Source organism: Nomascus leucogenys, chromosome 15, assembly GCF_006542625.1.
Source record: "Nomascus leucogenys isolate Asia chromosome 15, Asia_NLE_v1, whole genome shotgun sequence".
Taxonomy (NCBI): Eukaryota; Metazoa; Chordata; class Mammalia; order Primates; family Hylobatidae; genus Nomascus; species Nomascus leucogenys.
Genome location: NC_044395.1, coordinates 59,612,561 through 59,636,492, shown reverse-complemented (window position 1 = coordinate 59,636,492; position 23,932 = coordinate 59,612,561). Strand labels below are relative to the sequence as shown.

Genomic DNA, 23,932 nt, shown 5'->3' with positions numbered 1-23,932 from the left:
GAGATAAGTCATGGTAGTCACAGGCATTTCCCAGATGCTTCATAAGTAATAAAATCAATGTCTCAGTGTCCCCAGTCAATGTCTCTGAATTCATTCATTCGATCAATGCATGCTTACTAAACATACTCTCCGGGCCAGGCCCTGGGCTAGGTGCTGGGTGCATAGCAGTGACCGAGACCTATATGGCCCTGCCCCCAGAGAACTGACATTCCAGTGATAACATCAGAGCTCAAAGTCACACAGTTACTTAATTATAACTTGGTAAAGGTAAGTATCTCAGATGAGAGCTGCCAAGGGCCATGAGACTGAGATAGGGGTCCTGGCCTCATCTGAATAGTCAGGGAGGGCTTCCTGGAGAAAGAGGATGGACACTAAAGGACAAATGGAAGTCTACTGAGTAATGAGGAGAAGGAAGAACCTGGAACAGGGAGCAGGGGTGGGGGCTGCTGTGGGGGAGGCAGAGAAATGAGGCTGGGGGAGTGCATTGAGAGTTTGGGTCTTATTTTCTAGGGAAGTGACAGGACTGGGTTGGTCTATGTGGGGTGAGAGTAGATGTAGCTGTGGACACTGCTACAGTGTCCCTGGGTGAGGAGATAGGGGATTGGGCCAGGGTGGTGCCAGTAGGATGGAGAGGAGGAGATGGATTTCAGAAGAACGGAGGCACTCAGATTGGGCTGATTGGATGGAGGGAGGGAAAGCGAAGCAGCCAGTGGGGCTGCCAGCCTTGGGGTGTGCTGGATGGGTGGATGGTGGCGCTGGTCACTAGGCAGGAGCTGGTGGTAGATGTGGACAGAAGTCTTGGGGAAGGTTGCAGGGAGGCATGAGAAAGAGGAAAGCTCACACACTCTGAGAACAACACAGCTGGAAGGAGGCGGAGGGAGCCTCCAAGCCTTGTGGAGATGGGAACCTGAGCCTGGAGATGGGGAGGATTCACCCGGGTCTCACGCAGGCTTGTGGCAGAGTTGGAACCCGAACCCAGTATTCCTTTCCATTCCGATTCGCTGGACGCATGTGCCCCCGTTTCCTCAGGAAGCCAGACATCCCCTCACTGTGTCCCCCGATCCTATCCCCCCTCCCCCCACCCAGGTCATCCCAGACTGGAAGGAGCAGGAATGGGACCCCGAAAAGCCCAGCGCCTACGCGGGCATCTTCCACTTCCACTTCTGGCGCTTCGGGGAATGGGTGGACGTGGTCATCGATGACCGGCTGCCCACAGTCAACAACCAGCTCATCTACTGCCACTCCAACTCCCGCAATGAGTTCTGGTGCGCCCTGGTGGAGAAGGCCTATGCCAAGTAGGTGCCAGCAGCAGGCAGGTGGGTGGGAGGCCCAGACGGGGGTGGCACCGGATGGGCTCCTCGTGGTGTTCCGTTAGCCAGGGCTTTAGTCACAGAGAAGCAAGGGGCTGGTGCAGGCACGCGGCAGGCTCAACCGCCAGGCCTGAGGGCATAGTCAGCTGAGCCTGCGTTGGGTGGGGTGGAGGCCTGGGCCCTGTAAGGAGAGGAATGTTGGTTACTCCCATTTTAGGGGGAGAAGACTGAGGTCCAGGCAACATCCTGTAGGTAGCTGGGGGCAGGGGCAGCACTCACATTTAGGACCATTCTCGAAGGTTCATGCTGCCATGCCCTGCCTGGGGCCTTGGTTGGGGAAGTGGTAACTGAGCTGGGGCCTGGTTGTGCAGGGTGGGCCGCGTGCCTGCTTTCCCACCTGCTGGGCCTCCCTCTTGTCCACCGTCTGCCTCTGCCTGGCTGACTGTCCATTCTGTCTTTGCTGACCCCTCCTTCTGCTTCTGTGTCCCCGGTGCCCAGCACAGAGCCCAGCATAGAATGGGCACAAGCAAAGTTTTGCTGAGCTGTGGGGGGCCCTGGGGAAGAGTGACTCGCCCAGGCCATTGCAGGGCAGGGATAGGCCTAGGCCAGGAGGGAGGAGGGAGGAGGGAGGAGGGAGGAGGGGCAGTGGGGTCAGAGGCTAGCCTCGCCAGCTCTAGGGGAGCCACTCCCTGGTTCCTCCTGCTAGGCCCATTTGTCAATCTTGCTGAAAAAATGTGTGTGTAGGGGCAGGAGCAAGGAGGGAGAGAGAGAAAACAAGAGAAAGCAGAAGAGAGGAAAAGGAAAGACAAAAACTCCCAACATCAAAAACCCAAGAAAACACACTGGCAGTTTCCACTTTCAATCCTAAGAAAGGAAAGCCAGCCCCTTGGTGGCCACTGAGTCTCCACCACCTGGATGCAGGCCTGTCTTCCCCACTCCACAGGAGCCGACCCAGTGGCCTTGGTTGTTTTTTGTTTTTTGAAAACACACAGTTTCATTGTGGTAAAATAGACAAAACATAATGCTTCTCATTTTAACCATGTGGAAACATACAATTCGGTGGCATTCATTATGATCACAGTGCTATAGGCCATCACCACTATCTATCCCCAGAACCTTCTCATCATTCCCAGCAGGAGCTCTATACCCATCCGACAGTAACTCCTTCCCCTCCTCCGACCATTGTTGGTACTTTTGAAAAGAGTTGCTTTTTTTTTTTGGACAGCTGATTTTTTAACATTGAGCCACTAAGGCTTAGGGAAATTTAAGCCTTATGTGTTGGCCTGACTGTTAAGAACTGGGTTCTAGTGTTGGCTCCGCCGTGGCCTGCTGTGTGACTGTAACAGGTTGTTTGACCCCTGTGAGTTTCAAAAACCTCCCCATGAGGTAAAGGATGCAGCCTGGCTGGGGAGCATGAGCTGGGAAGTCTTTCCACATTGCTTCCCAGGCTGGCAGGCTGTTACCAGGCCCTGGATGGAGGCAACACAGCAGACGCACTGGTGGACTTCACGGGTGGTGTTTCTGAGCCCATCGACCTGACCGAGGGTGACTTTGCCAACGATGAGACTAAGAGGAACCAGCTCTTTGAGCGCATGTTAAAGGTGCACAGCCGGGGCGGCCTCATCAGTGCCTCCATCAAGGTGAGAACACAGCAGGCCCCAGAGGCGGCCCATTCCCCCTTCACCCTCGCTGACTGAGATGGGAGACAACTGTGACATCCCATGCTCAGGTCAGCTCCTACGTATTCAGACCCTCAGCCTCATGGGGGAGGGGAGAAGTTGGAAGGTGCCACCCCCTGCCCAGACCCTCTAGGCTGTGAAAAGCCTTTCCCACACTGTTCAACCAAAACTTCTTTTCTGATCCTCTTGTGTTATGAACGTCTGTGCACCTGAGGGTAGTCCTGATTTCATTAATTGCTCATGTTTTGGATGAGAAAGCTGAGGCCCAGTGAAAGCAAAGTTCGAACCCAAGTTTAGCACACCCTGTGGTGTGCTGGTAAACTGCCTCTGTAGCAAAGTAAAAAGCCCTGGTTTGTAGCATTTGCTAATTACTGTGGTGTAAATACTCCCACCATGGCTGATTTCCAGCTACCCACGTTTAACAACCAGCTATTAACAACATTCCTGGCCGGGCGTGGTGGCGCATGCCTGTAATCCCAGCTACTCGGGAGGCTGAGGCAGGAGAATCGCTTGAACCCGGGAGGCAGAGGTTGTGGTGAGCCAAGATCGCGCCATTGCACTCCAGCCTGGGCAACAAGAGCAAAACTCCATCTCAAAAAAAAAACAAAAAAACAAAACAATGTTCCTGAATATTTAACAATTCCTGGAATATTTAACAATTTAAATAATCCTGAATATTTAACAACAGCCGAGCCAGTGCATGTGGGCCCCAGCATTCCCCTGGGCTGACCCACTATGGGCACCTTCCTTTACTGAGACTGCTGCCCGTGGGGGTTTTAAAGGTCTGTGAACACAGCACTGCCCCATGACTGCAATTCCCATCCCGTCCTGTGGGTCCCATGCAGCCTCCTGGCCCTCCAGCACCTGAGTCCCTGGTCTGGGTTCCAGTGTGGCCCTGCCTCTCTGAGCAACTGTGTCCTTCCACAGGCAGTGACAGCAGCTGACATGGAGGCCCGCCTGGCGTGCGGCCTGGTAAAGGGCCACGCATACGCCGTCACTGATGTGCGCAAGGTGCGCCTGGGCCACGGCCTACTGGCCTTCTTCAAGTCAGAGAAGTTGGACATGATCCGCCTGCGCAACCCCTGGGGCGAGCGGGAGTGGAACGGGCCCTGGAGTGACACGTGAGGCCTGGGATGGGGGTGGAGGCACAGGGCATGAGGGCTTGGACAAGGACGGGTGGGCTTCTTGGAGGAGGTGGCACCAGGGCTGGGCCTTGAAGGATCTGGGGGAGGATGACGCTAGGAACGAAGAAGGGAGTATTACTTTGGAGTGGGTGTATGGGGTGATGGATGGAGCACAAGAAAGGCCTGGGGCTGCAGGCTGTAGAGGGTGTAGAGACCAGCTTGGTGAGTGGGTGAGGGAGGGGAGCAGGGAGGGAGGCCACAGCCCTGAGCAAATGGGGGACCCCGCTGTGCTTGGCTCATGGTCTTGGTGAGGCCAAGATGGGAGTAGAGCCCAGATGTTAAGTGAAGGAGCCCTTTTCACTGGGGGTCGCACCCCCCTTCCCCCCAGCCTACAGCTTTGCTTTCAGACCTCCCAGCCCCTGGCATGGTGGCAGCTCACAGTCCCTTGTGGGAGGAGGCAGGCAGGGCTTTCTGGAGAGGGGCTGGGCATGGCCCCAGTGCCCCTGGCCACACCGTGCCACTGGAGGCCTGGTGCAAGACTGCCCCTCGTGCCGCCTCGCCTTTGCCAGAGAGATTCTGGTGGGCCCGCCTCTTAGACAGCTCCCTTTCTTCTCCCCGGCCCTCACACCCCAGCTCGGAGGAGTGGCAGAAAGTGAGCAAGAGTGAGCGGGAGAAGATGGGTGTGACCGTGCAGGACGACGGTGAGTTCTGGTGAGTGTGTATGTGCCCTGGGCGTCCGGGGCTGAGGCGGCTTCCCACGGGCCTGGCGGGGAGCACGAGGTGGGGAGTCAGGAGCCAGGCCTCTCCTGCATGCCCCATCATCAACTTGCTGTGTGGCCTTGGACAAGTCGCACCATCTCAGAGCCTGTTTCCTCCTCTGTAAAATTAGTTGGGCAGTACCAGGCCCTTTCATCCCCACCGTCCCCTCTGCCGAACTGAGGGGTCCTGGAGCCGCTGTGGCACCCAGACCGAGCCTTTGGCATGCAGGTCAGGGAGCTGTCTAAGAGGTGGGCCCACCAGGATCTCCCCAGCAAGGGTAAGGAGACATGAAGTACAGTCCAGCACCAGCAGTGTGGTGTGGTCAGGGGCACTGGGGCTATGCCCAGCCCCTCTCCAGGAAGCCCTTCCCGCGGCCTGCCTCCGGGGCCCTCTGGCAGCCTGATTTCTGAAATTAGGTAGCAGAGGCTCCCAGAGGAGCTAGCTTCTAAGCTGAGACTTGAGGTACAGAGTAGCCCTTGGTGGGCAAGGAAGGGGACGTGGCTCAGAGGTGAGAGAACACAGCTGGGTTTGAGAAGGGAGCTAAGCAGGTACATGGGCGAGCTGGGAAGATGACAGCAGCTCAGCTTAAAGAGCCCAGTAATTGGCTGGGTACAGTGGCTCATGTCTATAATCCCAGCACTTTGGGAGGTCAAGGTAGAAGGATTGCTTGAGTCCAGGAGTTTGAGACCAGCCTGGGCGGCATAGTGGGACCCCATCTCTACAAAAATGAAAATTTAGCTGGGTGTGATGATGTAGCCCTGTAGTCCCAGCTACTCCGGAGGCTGAGGTGGGAGGATTGCTTGAGCCCAGGAGGTTGAGGTTATAGTGAGCCATGATCGCACCACTGCACTCCATCCTGGGCTAAAGAGCAAGACCCTGTTTCAAAAACAAAAAGAAAAACCCCAGTAGTAATAAGGGTTCATCCTGCATTCATCCAGCCTGCCTGAGTCCTGAATGTGGGCCAGGCTCAGTGTCACCCTTCAGCAGAACCTGATATGGAAACTCAGTCCCTTCCTGGAGGGGTATTGGCATCCTGTGTGTGCTGGATTCTGTCAGGGCCCCCAGGCAGACCGGGGGCAGATGGCAGTGGTCCTGGCACCCAATAATGAGCCCTTCTGCGGGTGTCAGGTCGGCTGCTGCAGGAGGCCACCCAGGCCACTTTGCCAGTCTTGCTGAGGAGTCAGCAGATAAAAACACAGCAGAACTCCTTGTCTTTAGAAAGAGTTTCTTCCGAAGGCCTTTCTCTTACATGTTCACAGTTAATTCACTATCCCCCTGCCCCCACCAGCCCCCTGGAGGCGTTCACAGTGTGCAGTGACCATAGCAACACCCTAGCCACCGCAGCACGCTCACCATGGGGTTCCCACCATCTGCTTACTCAGGCCTCACAACAGCCATGGAAGATCCTGGATGCAGATGTGCTTTATAAACTGTAGAGGGCAGCAGACAGTAGTTATTAGCACCATTCACAGTAGTAACAGCCAGCGTTTGCCAGTGCGTGCTCTGTCAGCCGAAAGTTGCACTGCCTGCTTTGATTGCATTACCTAATTCCTTCGCTAGCTCTGAGATGGGCACCTGCTGTTAGATTCAGCCCCATTTTACAGGCGAGGAAACAGGTCAAAAGAGAGGTTAAGGGTCCGTGCGATGCCATGCCCGTGCCCTTGTGTGGGCTTAGCTCCCCTCTCAAAGCCAGCTGTGTTCTCTCACCTCTGGGCCATATGGACATATTAGGTGGTTGGGTTGGGGGGCCAGGAGCCTGGGGAGGTGTTGGGGAGGTACCTTGCTCAGCCCCTCCCCACATCCAGGATGACCTTCGAGGACGTGTGCCGGTACTTCACGGACATCATCAATTGCCGCCTGATCAACACATCCCACCTGAGCATCCACAAGACGTGGGAGGAGACCCGGCTGCATGGCGCGTGGACACTGCATGAGGACCCGCGACAGAACCGCAGTGGCGGCTGCATCAACCACAAGGACACCTTCTTCCAGAACCCACAGGTGGGCGTTCTCAGGGACCCCCACCCTGCCCTGTAGCAGCTGCGGGGTGCCTTGCCACTGTCTTGCCAGGGACTCCTGCATGACCTTGGGTAATCCCTGTCCCTCCTTGGGCCTCAGCAAACCTGTCTGTACAGTGGGGGTTAGATGGGCACATCGGTCCCATCTGTGGGTTATGAAGCCCCCAGCCTCACAATCTAACCTGCAGATGGTAAAAATGAGGAAACTGTGGCTCTGAGGGACATTTGGGTGTCTTGTCCTGAGCTACGGGGACACTTAGAGGCTGAGCCAGGGACTCAGCCCCTTGTTTTCCCAACAGCACAATTCTGTCCCTTCCTAGGAACTTGGCTGGGCTGGGCTTCCCCACGGGGCCTCTCCCCACAGCCTCCTCAGTCTGACCCGTGGCGCTGCTTAGCCCTGGTGCTTGGTGTGCTTCTGTTGAGCACCACCTGTGTGTCAGGCTGTGCGCAGAGTGGCCACCCTGGCATTGAGTTTCCCCAGCCTTCATGCAGGGTGGCCATTGCAGGCATTGGTAGGCCCACCTCACAGCAGAGGGACCAAGGCGCAGAGAGGTGCTGTGACTGGTCCAGGCTCTGGAGTCTGAGCTTCCGGGAGGCAGCCAGCCCATGCCTGGTGTGGTCTCATTGCGGTGTCTCTCTGTCTCCTTGGCCACACCTGCAGTACATCTTCGACGTCAAGAAGCCAGAAGATGAAGTCCTGATCTGCATCCAGCAGCGGCCAAAGCGGTCTACGCGCCGGGAGGGCAAGGGCGAGAACCTGGCCATTGGCTTTGACATCTACAAGGTGAGGCCAGCCAGGTCCCCTGCCGTGGGTGGGGAGAGGAAGGGAGCTGGAGTTTGGACTGCCCACGCCTGGGGAAGAACGCTCTAGAACACCTTGGTCACTGCCACCGCTCTGGCTGCCGTGGCGGACATTGTGAGGATGCCGTGGCATGGGCCCCATTTGAATATTCACAGAGGGCCCAGCCTGCCCAGCCTTGGCTTCTATGGGAGCTCTCAGCCTGATTTCTTTCTGCCTAAGACCCACAGGCCTGGGATGTTTGGTGGATGAGGAAGGGGAAGATTGCTGGTGTTTGGGGCCGGGTCCTGGGAGGCCCTGGGCATCTACTGGGCCCCCACTGCCCCTCCTTCAGGGCTCAGGGCCCCTTGCAGCCCCTCAGCCTTCCTGCATTGGAGGCCTTGCTGGGCACCAGGAGGAGGCATCCTTGAGCACAGCCAGGTGGGGTCACCCATGGCCGCACGCCCTGGCCTGGACCTGAGGCCTTCCACGTGTTGTGATGACCAGTGTGTGGTGACAATCAGCACGGCGGGATCCCATGTGCCTGTCAGACCTTGAGAATGGAATGAAGCCACCGGGCCCTGCAGAGGCTGGGTCCATGCTGAGTCCTTGGCGTCTGATGTGCCTGGCCACGCCGTGGCACTTTGTTTATACTCTTGTGCTGGTACATTCATTGCATGCTAGTGTCTTGTGACATATTGTTGTGACTTTGCCATGTGATGATCTTCACTAGTGTGACCAGAACACTTGTTTCAGGATTGTCAGGCAGGTCCTGGCAGTTGGTGATGGCATTTCATGGACACGTGCTGTGACCTCTGCAGATCCCAAAACTTGGTTGTGCTGTTAGAGTCAGAAACCCCACTGACATTGTTACCAGGGGGATTCCTATTGCCCTCTATTTTTTTTGTTGTTTTTGTTTTAAGAGACATGGTCTTGCTCTGTCACCCAGGCCAGAGTGCAGTGGTGCTATCATAGCTTATTACAGTCTCAAACTCCTGGACTCAAACAATCCTCCCACCTCAGTCTCCCTAGTAGTTGGGACTATAGGTGAACACCATCACGCCTGGCTAATTTTTAAGTTTTTTGTAGAGCTGGGGTCTCACTTTGTTGCCCATGCTGACCTCGAACGTCCGGCTTCAAGTGATCCTCCCACCTTGGCCTCCCAAAGCGCTGGGATTACAGGCATGAGCCACTGCGCCCAGCCTCCTTTAATAGTTTTTATTGAGATATAATTCACAGAGCATGCAATTCGGCCACATAAAGTATACAATCTAATGACTTTTGTGAGATCAGAGTTTGTGCAACCATCACCACAATCAACTGTAGAACATTTCATCTCCCCAAAAGAAACCCACTCCCTTTAACCACCACCACCCACTCCCATTGACCTCTTCCCTTCAGCCCTGGGCAAACACGAATCCACTTCTGTCACTATAGATTTGCCTGTTCCGGACATTTCATATAAAGGGATTCCATCGTCCCATCCATGGTGGTGAGAGGGAGACGGGGTGGGCCAGGGTGTTGTAGGGTGTGTCCGCGTGGCCCCCAGCCCCTCCCGCCTCCCGCAGGTGGAGGAGAACCGCCAGTATCGCATGCACAGCCTGCAGCACAAGGCCGCCAGCTCCATCTACATCAACTCACGCAGCGTCTTCCTGCGCACTGACCAGCCTGAGGGCCGCTATGTCATCATCCCCACCACCTTTGAGCCAGGCCACACTGGCGAGTTCCTGCTACGAGTCTTCACTGATGTGCCCTCCAACTGCCGGTACTTGGGGGCTGGCTTGAGGCCAGTGTGGGTAGGGGTGACGTCCACACTGGGCCAACCAGGAACCTGCAGCCTCAGAGATGCTCAGTGTCTCTGGGCCTCCAGCCACTCTGGTCTCATACCAGTGCCCATCTCCTTCCCTTCTCTTCCCTTGTTCCCCTGTCCCAGCATCCCTGGCCATGACTAGGAACAGCTTCTTGTATGTGCACTGCACTCTACAGTTGACAAAGAAGCTTTCACTCATCTCATTTGATCTTCCTGCATCCCTGAGTGGGAGGCCTGACTCCCCCACTTTACCAATGAGATTCAGGGTCCGAGGTTAGAGGGGTTGTCCGAGGTCATGCAGCCAGCAGTGGAGTCGGGCTGAGCCACCCAGCCTGCCTGGTTCCAGGCTTGGGTCTTGTCACCACAATTTCCTGTCCCATGGGGGTGGCTCTGGGCTCCAGTGGACTGCTGGAGCTCTCTCTGTCCCTGTTGGGGCATAGACCCTGTGCGTCCCACACTGCCCTCCTCTGTGATATACAGCCCAGGCTCGGTGTCCCCTGAAGGACAGGTGAGCTCTGCCCACATGCCAGACCCAAGAGGCAGCTTGTGGCATGTGGAGTCAGACAGCTCAGGGTCCTGCCGGCCCAGGCTCCCCAGCTTTCCAGCTGTTTGGGCAAGCCCTTCACCTTCCTGCTGCTTCCTCAGCTGTGACATGGGCATCATAATAGCCTTGCGGGGCTTTGCGGGGATTAGGAATCACCCATAACGCCAGCAGAGGGCTTGGCACACAGCAGGTGCTCAGTAAGGTGCCTTTCCCCTGGGGAAGGATGGGGTACCCTTAATAGGGATAGAGAAGGCAGGAAGCCCATAGGGCTTGGAGCTGGGGACTGCCCATGGGGATTTGCCCAAGACTAAATGAAATCAGGTTTGGGGTAAATACTGCTTCTCTTCCCTCCCCACTTCCTGAACCCCCTCTTCACCCTTGTTTTCCTGGCCCTTCTCCATCACTCCCCTCTCCCCTGCCGCCCCATATCAGGGAGCTGCGCCTGGATGAGCCCCCACACACCTGCTGGAGCTCCCTCTGTGGCTACCCCCAGCTGGTGACCCAGGTACATGTCCTGGGGGCTGCTGGCCTCAAGGACTCCCCAACAGGTGAGCTCTCCCAGGGAAAGTCCCCCGGCCCTCCTGCCAGTTGCCCCATGGCCTCTCTCCGCCAGCACGGATACCAGCCTCAGAGCTCTCCTGCTCTCAGAGGCACTGCAGGCCTGGCCATTTCTGGGGTGATGCCTGATGCTGGGCACATAGAGAGGAAAAGGTTTACCTTCTGCTCTCAGGAGGCTTCCAGCTGGGAGGGAGGCCTCAGGGAAGGCTTCCTGGAGGGAGTGGCCTTTTTCCAGGCTGAGAAGGTATTAAGATACAAAGCCTGATGAAAGGGGGTAAGGGAGAAAGGTGCTCGGGGCAGAGGGAGCAGTGTGGGGAAAGCTCTGGAGGCTGGAGATGGCCAGTGTGCCCCTGCTGGCCGGCCTGTCTCTGGAAACGAAGGGGCCCGGAGGTGGGTCAGGCTCCAGTCTCTCCATCTGAATAACTGAGCTAGGTGGATATCTCACCTGCAGATATCTGTGGCCCTGCTGCAGCCCCCGCCCCCACCCTCACCCTATCTCCCACTCCCTCTCCCTAGGGGCTAACTCTTATGTGATCATCAAGTGTGAGGGGGACAAAGTCCGCTCAGCTGTGCAGAAGGGCACCTCCACACCGGAGTACAATGTGAAAGGTATCTTCTACCGCAAGAAGCTGAGCCAGCCCATCACTGTACAGGTGAGCCCCCCGGTCCGGAGGCCACCTCCTGGGCTCCCAGCCTGAGGCTTCCCCACTCAGAGGGACAAGCCCAGGTGGAAGACCCTCTGACGGGGACCCAGGCATGCTTGGCTCTAGCTGTCTGTCTATCCCTGACCCCTGGTGTGGCTTTGGGAGCTCTCTTGCCACTGCAAGGTCCCTCTGTAGGTGGGTGAATTGGATTAGTCGGTGTGGTCCTGAGACCCATCAGGGTCCATCTCCTGGCTGGTGACAGCAGTCATCTCTGCTGACCTCACCCTCAGCTTTGGGAACTATCCCTCCCATTTCCCCGTGGTGGGGCCACCTGGAAGGTGGCACTGAGCCACTGTGTGGTGGGTGTGGCTGTTTCCCAAGAGCCTTGGGCAGGGCATAGAAAGCCAGTGTCCTCCGCACGGCTTCCTTCTCCTCTCAGGCTGATGTGGCCTGGGGATGATGATTCTGAACTCAACAGTAGGGAGCTCTCTGGCCCCCAGGCTTTGATCAGCATCTCTCTCAGTGAGACAGCATCTGTAAACAAACATTTGGGGCCCCCTGGGGGAGCCACTGTGGCTTATCCAAGTTTTCTTAACACTGAGTCCCACTGGATCAAATCACAGACCTGTATGTCTCAGGGCTGGAAAGACCCCTAGGGGCAGCTGACTCAACCTTCATGTTAAAGATGGGGAAACTAGGGCAGTGGGTGTATCGCTTGTCCGAGTTCACCCAAGATCAACAGCGGAGCTAATAACAGATTTCACTTTATGCATGGGAGGGAGCTTAGCTAGCTGAGGAGCCTGAGGCTCTGGAAGGGGCACCACCTTGCCCATAGTTCGTGGGGAGGCAGACAGCCCAGGGCCCCCGATCCTCAGCCAGGCTTGCACTTCAAGGCCCTGCCACCACCACCAGCACCCCCCATAGACCTATATTCCTGGTCTTGGAGGTAGCCCGCCCCTCCCATGATCCTCTGTCTCTTCCCAGGTCTGGAACCACCGAGTGCTGAAGGATGAATTTCTGGGCCAGGTGCACCTAAAGGCTGACCCGGACAACCTCCAGGCCCTGCATACCCTCCCCCTCCGGGACCGAAATAGCCGGCAGCCCAGCAACCTGCCAGGCACTGTGGCCGTGCACATTCTCAGCAGCACCTCCCTCATGGCTGTCTGACACCTGCCCACCTACCTGGCTCCGACAGTTCCCACCACCATCTGCATGTCCCCACTGGGCCTGAGTCTAGCCTGGGAGCCAGGACACTGGGGTCCTTTTCCCACTCTTCCACTGACTTGCTGTGTGACCTTAGGAAGTCTCTGCCCCTCTCTCAGCCTCAGTGTCCCGAGGGCCCCGAAGCATTCCCTTCTCATGGAGGAGTTTCCTTGCTGAGATTTCAAATAGTCCTTCCCACCTCAACTGTCACCACTGCTAAGGGACTCTATCCGTTGAACACATTTTCCTAAGGCCCTGCTGTCTGCCGAGGAGTGCCAAGAAGATGTCACTTGTTTACACACAAACTGCCACATCCCCAAGCTCCATTCTTGTCCCTTGTGTCCTAGGCCCAACCCAGCCTCCCAGACCTCACTTTCCCCATGAACAATACCTGGTGTTCTCCCACCTTGAAAGGACTCTTGGCTCCTGCCGGGTTCCTGCTCAGGCTGGAATTGGGAAAATATGCAGGTGACATTTGTTCATCCTCTAATCCCGTCCACTCACCCATCCATTTCCTCACTCAGTGGAGATTTGCCAAATGAATAAACGACACCTTTGAGGCCCCAGGTGAAGCGGGGCCCTCCTCCGGCCTCTGCCTTGGGCCTCGCCTCTGTCCTCAGGTCCTCTCAGAGGCAGATACCTAGGGGAGCTGCTGCTGCCTGCTCATTCTAGCTTCCGATTCCATTCCCAGCCCCTGGGTTAAGATCCCTGGAGAGGTGGTGTCAGTGGGGGTGAGGAAGGGCATCTTCCTGACTCCTCTGCCCAGTGCTGGAAGGAGCATGCCTGGGTTAGTGGGCCAGGGGCCAGGCAGCTGGGGGGCTTTGGGGACCAGAAGGGGAGACGGGCTCCCAGAGCCTCTCTGCTGTAAGACCCCAGCTTTTCCTGGAAGATGGGACTCTGGGGTGTGTGGTGCCCACCAGAGTCAGGCCACCCACCGGGCTCAGCAGGAGATAGGGAGCCCCATCACCTGACCACAGCCCCCCACCAACATTCCCCCCAAATGCAGCCTAGGAGGCCGCAGTGCTCTTCTTCCTGTCTGGACCAAAATGTTCCTTTTAGTCCTCAATGTTTTATATTCTTTTTGTTTTGAAAACCGCAATTTTAATCAAGGGTTTTAAAAGAAAATTGAAAGCTTGAACCTCCATTTTTCTTCTTGGCTCCGGTTTTGCTGGTCCTCTGGAGAACTCTTCGTGAGCACTGGCGCCGTGACCCACTTGGGATCTCTGCTGTGCCCTTCTCGGGCTTCCAGACCAGGTGTAGCAAATGAAAAAGTGCAGTTAATTCAAGAACAGGAATCCCTGTGTCCTTGCTGGGAATTCCTTTTGGGAACTTGACTTTTCGACTCCAGATCCTGCTGTCTGGATCAGTGTTCTGGCTGGAGGTGCTGGGTTCTCTGACTTTGCCTCCTCACTCTGTGTCTGGCTTTGCTCCTGGGTCTTGGCCCTGGGCCGTATGAGGGGCCAGGAAATGAACGACAAGGAGGATAAGAGCGTTCTTTCTTGAAAGCCGGGACTTCCCCTCAAGAACCTGGGCCTGGGGCCAGGACTCTGCATGACTGGGAGCAAGTCACTTAAACCTCCTGTGCCTCGATTTCCCCCTTCTATAAAGTGGGGCCAATGATTCTTGTGTGTCAGCACTCTTACTACCAAGTGCTGAGTAAGGGCAAAATAATACCCCTTTCTCTATCTCTGTATGCACACACACTATATATATACATGTTCATGTAATCACGACTTCTCGATGTCTATTTCAAATCAAGGCTCCTGAGTGGGGGGGTGAAGTGAGCCATCTGGCACCTCGGGCTAACACATGGAACTTTGCTCAGCCATGTCCCCTGGGATACAGGGGCACACCAGGAACAAGTGGCAGACCTGTGGGCTTCAGCCTCAGGGCCAGGCCATGCCTGCCACCCCTGACAGAACAGGTTCCACAGTGCTACCCTTGCTTCCTGCCCCCTGAGGTGGGCCAGGCTGGCTCCTGGCTTTGCAGGGATCTCTGGTCCCCAGGAGACCTTGGGGGCCAGGCAGGTAAGGATCAGGGGTGGTAGGGGAGAGCAATTACTTTGTTCACTGTATGCACCCGCAGGGGCCTGAGAGTCCCCATTTGCAGGTGGGTAGGGCCTCCAGCCCACACCACCCAGACCTGGGCTTCACTCTTCTCAGGATCCACCACAGGGTTAGGGGACAGGAAGCCTGTTCTCAATAAATCTTACACAATTCTGAAAAGACTTTCCTGTGTCCCTCTGTCCCACTGGGGGGAAGGGACAATGGAGGAATATTCCCCAGGCCTGGGTGACTGTCGTCTGGTCAGAGGGAAGGCCCCGCTGCCTGCCCGGTGCACCTGTGAGCTGATATTGTGGGGATCATTCAGTCATTCCTTTATTCAGTAGATCTGTATGGGGCTGGCTTTGTGCCAAGGCCTGCCCTGGGCACCTGGGATGTGGGGAACCAGGCATGGCAGTCCCTGCTCTGGAACAGTCTACAAACGAGCAGGGAGAACAAAGACATACTCTGGTCATGACAAACACTACCCCGCACATTACTGATGGGGCAGTGTGGGCCTGCTGGGTTAGAGACGACCTACTCCCTGATCTGTGCATGAAGGGCTGGGAAGAGGAGATGGGCTTTCGGGGCACAGGAAGGTGTTGGGGGACCAGAGCGGAGGCTGCTGACGGCAGACGCAGGCATCTAGGGCCAGGAAGCCGGTGTGGTGGTGGGGAGAAGCAGGGTTGGGATGACTCTGAAAGCAGAATGGACGACTCAATGAAAAACGACTTGGGAGACGGGGTGAGTGCAGTGTGAGGGCAAAGTGAACCGAAATGCCTCGCTTTCTTCACGGGACTGAGAAACGGGCATTGCAAATCGTGTGATCTGCTTAGCATAGTGCCTGGTTCATAGCGTGGCTGAGCACGACGTAGCTGTCATCCTGGTGTTTGGAGGCCGCCCTGTCCCCCACAACAAGCCCACCCCTCTGCCCCATCCCCACAGCTCGCTGCATTTTGTCCCTGTTGCCAGTCGTGTGCCATGGGCTCCCCTGTGCTCCCCCGGGGTCTCATTTCCCCACCCGTCTAGGGCTGATGCCACCGGCCCCGCCCAGCCTGGGAAGATGGAGAGGGAAGACTTGAGGAGTGGCCTGTACTAGGTTTCGGCAGCAGGTGTAAATCCCAGGTGGGGACTGTGTTCCAGGGACTCCTGTTAGGCCCACCAGGCTAAGGGGCAGACGGCATCCTGGGGTCTTCCTGGGTCAGGGTCGTCGGGTCTGAGGGGACCCAGGCCCTAGCAGAAGCTGCCTCCCGTCACAGTCACTTCCCAGCGGTGCTCAGCCCGCCTGACGGAAGCAGCTGGGCAGTGGGGCCTGTGACCAGCAGGCGGCGCTGGCGAGCTATAGCGCCCCTTTGGGTCCCCACCCCAACTTCTGGGCAGCTTCCCTGCAGACACCCCAGTTATGGGGGCTAGGGACCCAAAAGAGACATCCTTCTGCCACCCAAAGCTGCCCTGGAGAGGTGCACGATGGGGCCGCTGACAGGTGCGTGGCTGCCGAGGGCGGAAAGGAGAAACTGCCAGGTCCCGATAGAGCCACGCGAGGTCTCCATCCTCGACAACGCTAATAACAAAGACGTGTGCTCCTCTTTGCTTGGTTCCCCCCACCCCTTTAAATCACAGATTTCACTTCAGTTTATATGTGTCGCTGTCACACGTGGGGTGGCTCCTAGTCAGCTGGTTTGGCAAAGTTTCTGGATGATTACAGAATAACATGTGTCCCCAACCCGCAGAGCAGGTTGTGGGGGCAATGTTGCATTGACCAGCGTCAGAGAACACACATCAGAGGCAAGGGTGGGTGTGCAGGAGGGAGAAGGCGCAGAAGGCCCGGCTTTAGCTCAGCACTCTCCCGCCTGCCATGCTCTGCCTGACCATTCCCTACTCTGAGTCCCAAACAGCCAGGTAGAGGAGGAGGAAATGGGGCTGGAGGAGGACAGCGGGGCTGAGACCCCAGCACATCAGTGATTAAGTCAGGATCAGGTGCGGTTTCCTGCTCAGGTGCTGAGACAGCAGGCAGTGTCCCGCGAACAACAGGAGGCACCTGAAGCCAGCCTGGGGTGGGGCCCAGGCCCAGGTGCGGTGCATTCAGCAGCACAGCCGGAGACAGACCCCAATGACCCTGCCTCCCCGTCGGCAGCCAGTGCTCTGCACAGAGCCCTGAGCAGCCTCTGGACATTAGTCCCAGCCCCAGCACGGCCCGTCCCCCACGCTGATGTCACCGCACCCAGACCTTGGAGGCCCCCTCCGGCTCCGCCTCCTGGGAGAAGGCTCTGGAGTGAGGAGGGGAGAGCAGCAGTGCTGGCTGGACAGCCGCTCTGGGCAGGAGAGAGGGAGAGACAAGAGACACACACAGAGGGACAGCGAGGAAGGGAAAGACACAGAGGGACGCCTAGAGCAAGACTCGGAGCCAGACAGAGGAAGAGGGGACGTGTGTTTGCAGACTGGCTGGGCCCATGACCCCAGCTTCCCGAGTCTTCCGTGCAGGTGGCAGCTGTACCAGGCTGGCAGGTCACTGAGAGTGGGCAGCTGGGCCCCAGGTAAGGATGGGCTGCCCACTGTCCTGGGCATTGGGAGGGGTTTGGATGTGGAGGAGTCATGGACTTGAGCTACCTCTAGAGCCTCTGCCCCACAGCCAGTTGCTCCTGGGACTGGGCTTCCTGCCACCCTTGAGAGCTCAGCCACCACAGCCACTGAATGAAACTGTCCTGAGCCTGGGAAGATGGATGTGTGTCCCCTGGAGGAGGGAAGAGCCAAGGAGCATGTTGTCTATTGACTCTTCTGTGAGCTGGGGCTGGGGTTAGTGGCATCCTGGGGCCAGGGGAATAGACATGCTGTGGTGGCAAAGAGAGAGAGGAGTCCATTCTCTCTGTCTCCTTTGCTTTCTCTCTGACACTCTTTATCTCCGTTTTTGGATAAGTCACTTCCTTCCTCTATGCCCCAAATGTCCCATCTGTGAAATGGGAGTATGAAGACCCACCAGCCAGGGTTGTAGTGGGGAAGAGGTAAAATCAGGTGTAGACATAGAAATATAAATACAGTCTATGCCCCCTGTTGTCAGTTGGAAAAGAAATTAACTTGAATGTGGTCTAGTTCTCATTTTTAGAAATAAAATGTATGTCTTGTCATTTTAACCTGTGTCCCTTAAATTCCATGCCCTCACCACTCTCCTCCATCCCTTGGAGCCCCACATCTCTGGTGAAAGCACTGGCTCTGTCCCCAGCCCTCATGGCTCATGCTGGCATAGGGTGCCGGCTCCACAGCCTGGGCACCATCTTTAGACAAGCGCCCGGTGGCAACTGCCTGCTGGCCCTGTTGAATCCACATCCCCACCAGGCACCCAGACTAGTTCAGGTCTCTGGAAGGACCGTGGGTTTGCTGTGTCCCAGAGCTCCAGGGCAGGGGTCAGGGCTCGGGTGTCAGGCAGTGTCATGGGCAGAGGATCGAATGCCTCAGCGGCTCTGAATGGGCCCTTGTGAAAAATTGATGCGCATTCTAGGGGACCGGTTGTGAGCCAGAGGGGCCTCATACCAGGGCCTGTAGGCTGGGGCTGCCTTTTAAGCTCCCTCCCGAGCCCATCTCTGGGCCTGGCCCTGTGCTGGACAAGGCTGGAGACAAGGCAATGTCTCAGACCCTCTCCCACTGGCCACATCCTGCCCTGGATCAACTCGCCAACTTTAGGGGCAGAGGTGGGACAGACCCTTACCCTGACAACATAATGCATATAGTCAAAATGGGATAAAGGGGAATATAGAGGCTCTTGGCAGCTTGGGGGTGGTCAGGGAAGGCTTCTTGGAGGAGGTATCATCTGAACTGAGCCATGAACCATAGGTGGAAATTCACTAGTCAAAATTTCAGGTAGAAGGGCCGGTGTGCGAAGGCCAGGAGATGGCAAGAGGTGGCATATTTCAGGAACAGTGAGTCACTGAGGGTGTCCAAGTATAAGGGGAGGAAAGGGAATGAGCAGTGACAGAAAAGACTGAGGCATCAGCAGGGGCCAGATTGTGCTGGGCCTAGGGGGCCCAGGCCCAGGTGCGGTGCATTCAGCAGCACAGCCAGAGGCAGACCCCAATGACCCTGCCTCCCCGTCGGCAGCCAGTGCTCTGCACAGAGCCATCCTGAGGGTGGTGGGTGCTCTTGGGAGGTTTCAGGCAGGGTGTGCCGTGAGCAGGTCATGCCCAGCCCATGACCTTCCCGTCAGTCAGGCTTGTCCTTGTCACCCACATTCCTGGGGCAGTCCCTAAGCTGAGTGCCGGAGATTAAGTCCTAGTCCTACATTTGCTCTGGCTAGCTGTGTGACCCCGGGCAAGTCTTGGTCCCTCTCCGGGCCCCTTTACCGTAGGCCCCTGGTGGAGCCAGACTTGCTACTTTCTAGGAGCCCTTTGGGAATCTCCAAATGACAGTGGCTGAGAGAAGAATTCAGCTGCTCTGGGCAGTGGTGCTGGTGACAGTGGTTGAGGCTCAGGTCACGCGGGCTGGGCAGTGGCCAGAGGGAGAGAAGCCAGGGAGGGTTCCCTCGAGGGAGGAGGAGCTGGGGCTTTGGGAGGAGCCCAGGTGACCCCAGCCAGGCCCAAGACTTCCAGGGCTGGCCTGTCCGGAAGCATGACATGGTCTCTCTCCCTGCAGAACTGTGCCTGGCCCAGTGGGCAGCAGGAGCTCCTGACTTGGGACCATGGTGATTCTTCAGCAGGTCAGTGTTCCCACCTCTTTGGGTGGCCTGTCCTCCCCAGCCCATATCCCCTCATCCATATGCTTACCTGTGGGACACCCTCCCCAGGGTGTTCTCTTGGAAAATTCCTACCTAGGCTACCAAACCCAGCCCTCCAGGCCTAGTCTGAAACCTGTTCCCTCTGCTGTGCCGGCTGGGGTTTCCTTTTCTCACTGGCTCACCCCACCGGGAAGAAATGATTTTATTTACACACATCTCTGGATCCCAGGCAGTGGAACAGCACGTGCAAAGGCCCAGATGTGGGAAGGGCCCTGGGGAAGAGGAGAGGAGGTTGGCAAGGCTCCCAAAGCCAGACCAGGAAGGGCCCTGAGCCCAACTTATCCTTAGGGCCTTGGGGAGCAGTGACTGGAGGGCGGGGGGTGACAGGGCTTGAGCTGGAGCCCCCTAGGATTTTATGGGAAGAAGCAGAGGTGCTGCCCCCAGCTGAGTCCTCCAGCCCCCCTTCCTACTGAGGGCCACAGTGGCCTCTGACCCTCAGCCCTTCCCCGTGATCAGTCTGAGGCTCTAATGAGCTCCTGGTCTCCAGAGCAGGAGCCAGGAATGTGGGCCCCGAGCCAGGTGGGCCTGGCAGCAGGCCATAGGGCTTGTGGGGCTGTGCGCTGTGGGGGCTTGGCCAGCAGCTTCTCAGTCTCCAGGGTCACCAGAGGCCAATGGCTCAGCCTTGCCTGGCCACCCTGAGGCTGCACGGACCAGCATGTTTGCATATGAGTGTGTGTCTGTGTGTGTGAGTGAGAGGCAGGCTTCAGGGCAGCATCAGGACAGACATTCTTCCATCCCAGGGGCTGGAGGAGACCCCCTTTAGAGCCCCTTGGCCTGAGAGCCTGTTCAAATGCCCATTAGAGATGGGCAGGATCTAGGAGAGGAAAAGTCCATTCTCTGAGTGTTTGCTGTGTGCCAGGGCCTGGGCACCCATAGCCCTCCAGGGGCGTCCTCCCTCAGGGGACCTCTGAGGCAGGCCTCTGGCTGACGGGACCTCCAACATGGTGGAATCCCGTCTTTACTAAAAATACAAAAATTAGTTGCACGTGGTGACAGGTGCCTGTAATCCCAGCTACTCAGGAGGCTGAGGCAGGAGAATTGCTTGAATCAGGGAGTCAAGGTTGCAGTGAGCCAAAATCATGCCACAGCACTTCAGCCTGGTGACAAAGCAAGACTCTGTCTCAAAACACGCACACACACAAACAAACAAAATCCCTCTTTTCCCACAGCTGCCATTGTGAAGCTAAAATGCCATTTGGTACTCCATGAAAATGCTTCTTCCTTCATCTGCTTCCCTGGTCTGCCCTCTCCTCCTCTCTTCCTGCCACATCCTTCCCTGTCCTGAAAGATCTGCAGAGTGCTTGGCTTCCCCTCTTGCCTGGCTGACTTCTACTCAGGCTTCGTGTGGCCTCTGCTTCCTTCGGGAGGCTTCCCTGCTCTGCAAACCCCAGGGCCTGGTCCACAGTCCTCCTCCTTTCTCTGCCTACTTGGAGCTTCCTGATGAGCCCTGGACATGAGGGACAGCCTTCATCCTATTTCCCATGGATCTTTCAGGATAGGGAAGGAACTGGCAGGAAGAGAGGAGGAGAGGGCAGACCAGGGAAGCAGATGAAGGAAGAAGCATTTTCATAGAGTCTCAAATGGCATTTTAGCTTCACAATGGCAGCTGTGGGAAAAGAGGGTGTGTGTGTGTGTGTGTGTGTGTGTGTGTGTGTGTGTGTGTGTGTGTGTGTGTTTTGAGACAGAGAGTCTTGCTTTGTCACCAGGCTGAAGTGCTGTGGGATGATTTTGGCTCACTGCAACCTTCGACTCCCTGATTCAAGCAATTCTCCTGCCTCAGCCTCCTGAGTAGCTGGGATTACAGGCACCCATCACCACGTGCAACTAATTTTTGTATTTTTAGTAAAGACGGGATTTCACCATGTTGGCCAGGATGGTCTTGATCTCCTGACCTCGTGATCCGCCCGCCTTGGCCTCCCAAAGTACTGGGATTACAGGCGTGAGCCACCGCGCCAGGTAGGAAGAGGTTTTTAATCTGCATTTTGCACATGACGAAACAGGCTCAGGAAGGCTGAGTAATGTGCCCAAGGCCTCTCACTCAACAGCAAAGCACAAGATGGAGCCCACTGGGCCCGGCCTGTGGAACTGCAGAGCGGGTCAGCTCCTGGGGCTCGGGTTCTTTTTAGGACCAAGGAAGCAGCTGAAGCGTACTTCCTGCTTGAGGGCAGGCGGAGCAGGCATTCACCTACTATTCCCTGCCCTGGAGGAGTTCCCGGACCTACGTGGGGAGATAGCTTAGAAACCTAGGAAAGGCACTGTGACAGTGAGTCCCCAGGGGGCACAGGGATGGGAGGGCACCTGGGAATGGGAGAGCCTTCTGCCCTCCCTGGGAGAGGGTGGACAGGGAAGGCTATGAGACAGCTGCAGCAGCCCCTCATGAACATACAGGGACTGAGGTCTCTGGGAGAAGGACTAGCTCACCTGACCTGTGTGGCGTACCTCACTCACATCTTTAAGGACCACAGGGAGGGCTGGCTTTTGTGCTTCAGTATGTCGTGATTCCAAGCTTCATGGTGGGGCCAGGGTAGGGACTCTGTGTACTTGGCCCAGATTTGTGGGCAGAGGGAGGTTTGAAGATAAATGTGTGGGCTGTTGATAACAGTTGGATTGATGCTTTTAGTAAAATATAATGTCCTTCTTTGTTTCTTGTAATGATTTTGACTTAACATCTATGTCCGATAATGTAGTCATCTCAACTGTCTTTTGGTTACTGTTTGCATGGAATACTATTTGCATGAAATCCTTCTACTTTTAACCTATTTGTGTCTTTGGATCTAAAGTGGATCTCTTGTAAGCAGCATATAGTTAGATCATGTGGTTGGTTTTTGTTTTGTTTTGTTTTGTTTTTATCCATTCTGCCAGTCTTTACCTTTTGGTTGGAGAGTTTAATCTATTTACACATGAAGTAATTACTGTTAAGGAAGGACCTCTGCCATTTTGCTATGTTTTCTGTATGTCTTATATCTTTTCCTCCTCAGTTCCTCATTACTGCTCTGTTTTGTGTTTAATTGACTTTTTTTTCTAAAGTACTGTTTTGATTCTCATTTACTCTTCTGTGTATTTTAAAAGTTTTTTTCCTCAATGATTATTCTTAGGTTTACAAATAGCATCTTTTTTTTGAGATAGAGTTTCACTCTTGTTGCCCAGGCTGGAGTGCAATGACACAATCTCGGCTCACTGCAACCTCTGCCTCCCGGGTTCAAGCAATTCTCCTGCCTCAGCCTCCCAAGTAGCTGGGATTACAAGCGTGCACCACCATACCTGGCTAATTTTTTTATTGTTAGTAGAGACGGGGTTTCACCGTGTTGGTCAGGCTGGTCTTGAACTCCTGACCTCAAGTGATCTGCCTGCCTCAGCCTCCCAAACTGCTGGGATTACAGGTGTGAGTCACTGCACCTGGCCTACAAATAACATCTTAAATCTACATCATTGTAGTTTAAGGCCAAATTAGCTTCAATAATAACTAAAAATTATGTTCCTTTATAGTTCTATCTCTCCCCTTTTATGTTGTTTATTGTTCAAATTGCATCTTTATACATTGTGTGCCAGTTAACATAGATTTATCATTATGTTATACATTTGTCTTTTAAATCACACAGAAAAGAAGGTAGTTACAGACCAGAAATACAACAATACTTTTTTTTTTTTTTTAAAGAGATAGAGTCTTACTGTGTTGCCCAAGCTAGAGTGCAGATGCTATTCACAAGTGCAGTTGTGGTATACTACAGCTTTGAACTCCTGGGCTCAAGCAGCCCTCCTGCCTCGGCCTCCCAAGTGGCTGGGAGTACAGGCACCTATCACTGTGCCTGATTAAATATGGCTTTTCTATTTATCTATGTAAGTGCCTTTACCAGTGTTCTTTCTTTATTTTTTTTTTGTATGGCTTTGCATCACTGTCTACTGTACTCTATTTTTTTTTCCAATTTCGTGTTTTTTAAAATACACATAACAACATTTACCACTTAACTTTTTTTTTGAGACAGAGTCTCACTCTGTCACCCAGGCTGGAGTGCAGTGGTGTGATCTCAGCTCACTCTGCAACTTCTGCCTCCCAGGTTTAAGTGATTCTCCTGCCTCAGCCTCCTGAGTACCTGGGATTACAGGTCCCTGCCACCATGCCCAGCTAATTTCTGTATTTTTAGTAGAGATGGAGTTTTACCATGTTGGCCAGGCTGGTCTCGAACCCTTGACCTCAGGTGATCTGCCCGCCTCAGCCTCTCAAAGTGCTGGGGTTACAGGAGTGAGCCCCGTGCCTGGCCCCATTTAACCACTTGAAGGGCATAGTTCAGTGGCATTAAATACATTCACAGTGTTGTGTGACCATCACCACTATCAATTTCTGCAATTCTTTTCATCTTGTAAAATAAAAATTCTATCCATTAAACAATAACTCCCCATTCCCCTCTCCCCGCCACCCTTGGCAACCACCATTCTGCTTTCTGGTTTTGATTTGACTATTCTAGGTACCTCACATAAGTGGAATCATACACTATTTGTCTTTTTGTGATGGCTTACTTCACTTAGCATAATATTCTCAAGGTTCATCCATGTTGTATTAATAGCATGTGTCAGAATTTCCTTCCTTCTTAAGGCTGAGTAATGTTTTATTGTATGTTTATACCACATATTGTTTATTCATTCATCTATTGAGGAATACTTGGGTTGCTTCCATGCTTTAGCTATTATAATTAATACTGTCAG

At 55.2% G+C, this 23,932-nt stretch overlaps 1 protein-coding gene across 1 annotated transcript in view; it reads left to right on the top strand.

Moving 5' to 3' along the window:
• CAPN5 (calpain 5) overlaps positions 1-14,646 on the top strand; it is a 56,368-nt gene extending 41,722 nt beyond the window's left edge. Inside the window, exons 4-13 of the mRNA XM_030829458.1 lie at positions 1,087-1,295; positions 2,758-2,950; positions 3,917-4,110; positions 4,747-4,824; positions 6,678-6,873; positions 7,552-7,674; positions 9,237-9,433; positions 10,455-10,570; positions 11,097-11,233; positions 12,209-14,646. Coding sequence (XP_030685318.1) covers positions 1,087-1,295; positions 2,758-2,950; positions 3,917-4,110; positions 4,747-4,824; positions 6,678-6,873; positions 7,552-7,674; positions 9,237-9,433; positions 10,455-10,570; positions 11,097-11,233; positions 12,209-12,391 — 1,626 coding nt within the window. The 3' untranslated portion in view covers positions 12,392-14,646. The remainder of the gene's footprint in view (positions 1-1,086; positions 1,296-2,757; positions 2,951-3,916; positions 4,111-4,746; positions 4,825-6,677; positions 6,874-7,551; positions 7,675-9,236; positions 9,434-10,454; positions 10,571-11,096; positions 11,234-12,208) is intronic.
• The last annotated feature ends 9,286 nt before the right edge of the window (positions 14,647-23,932 follow it).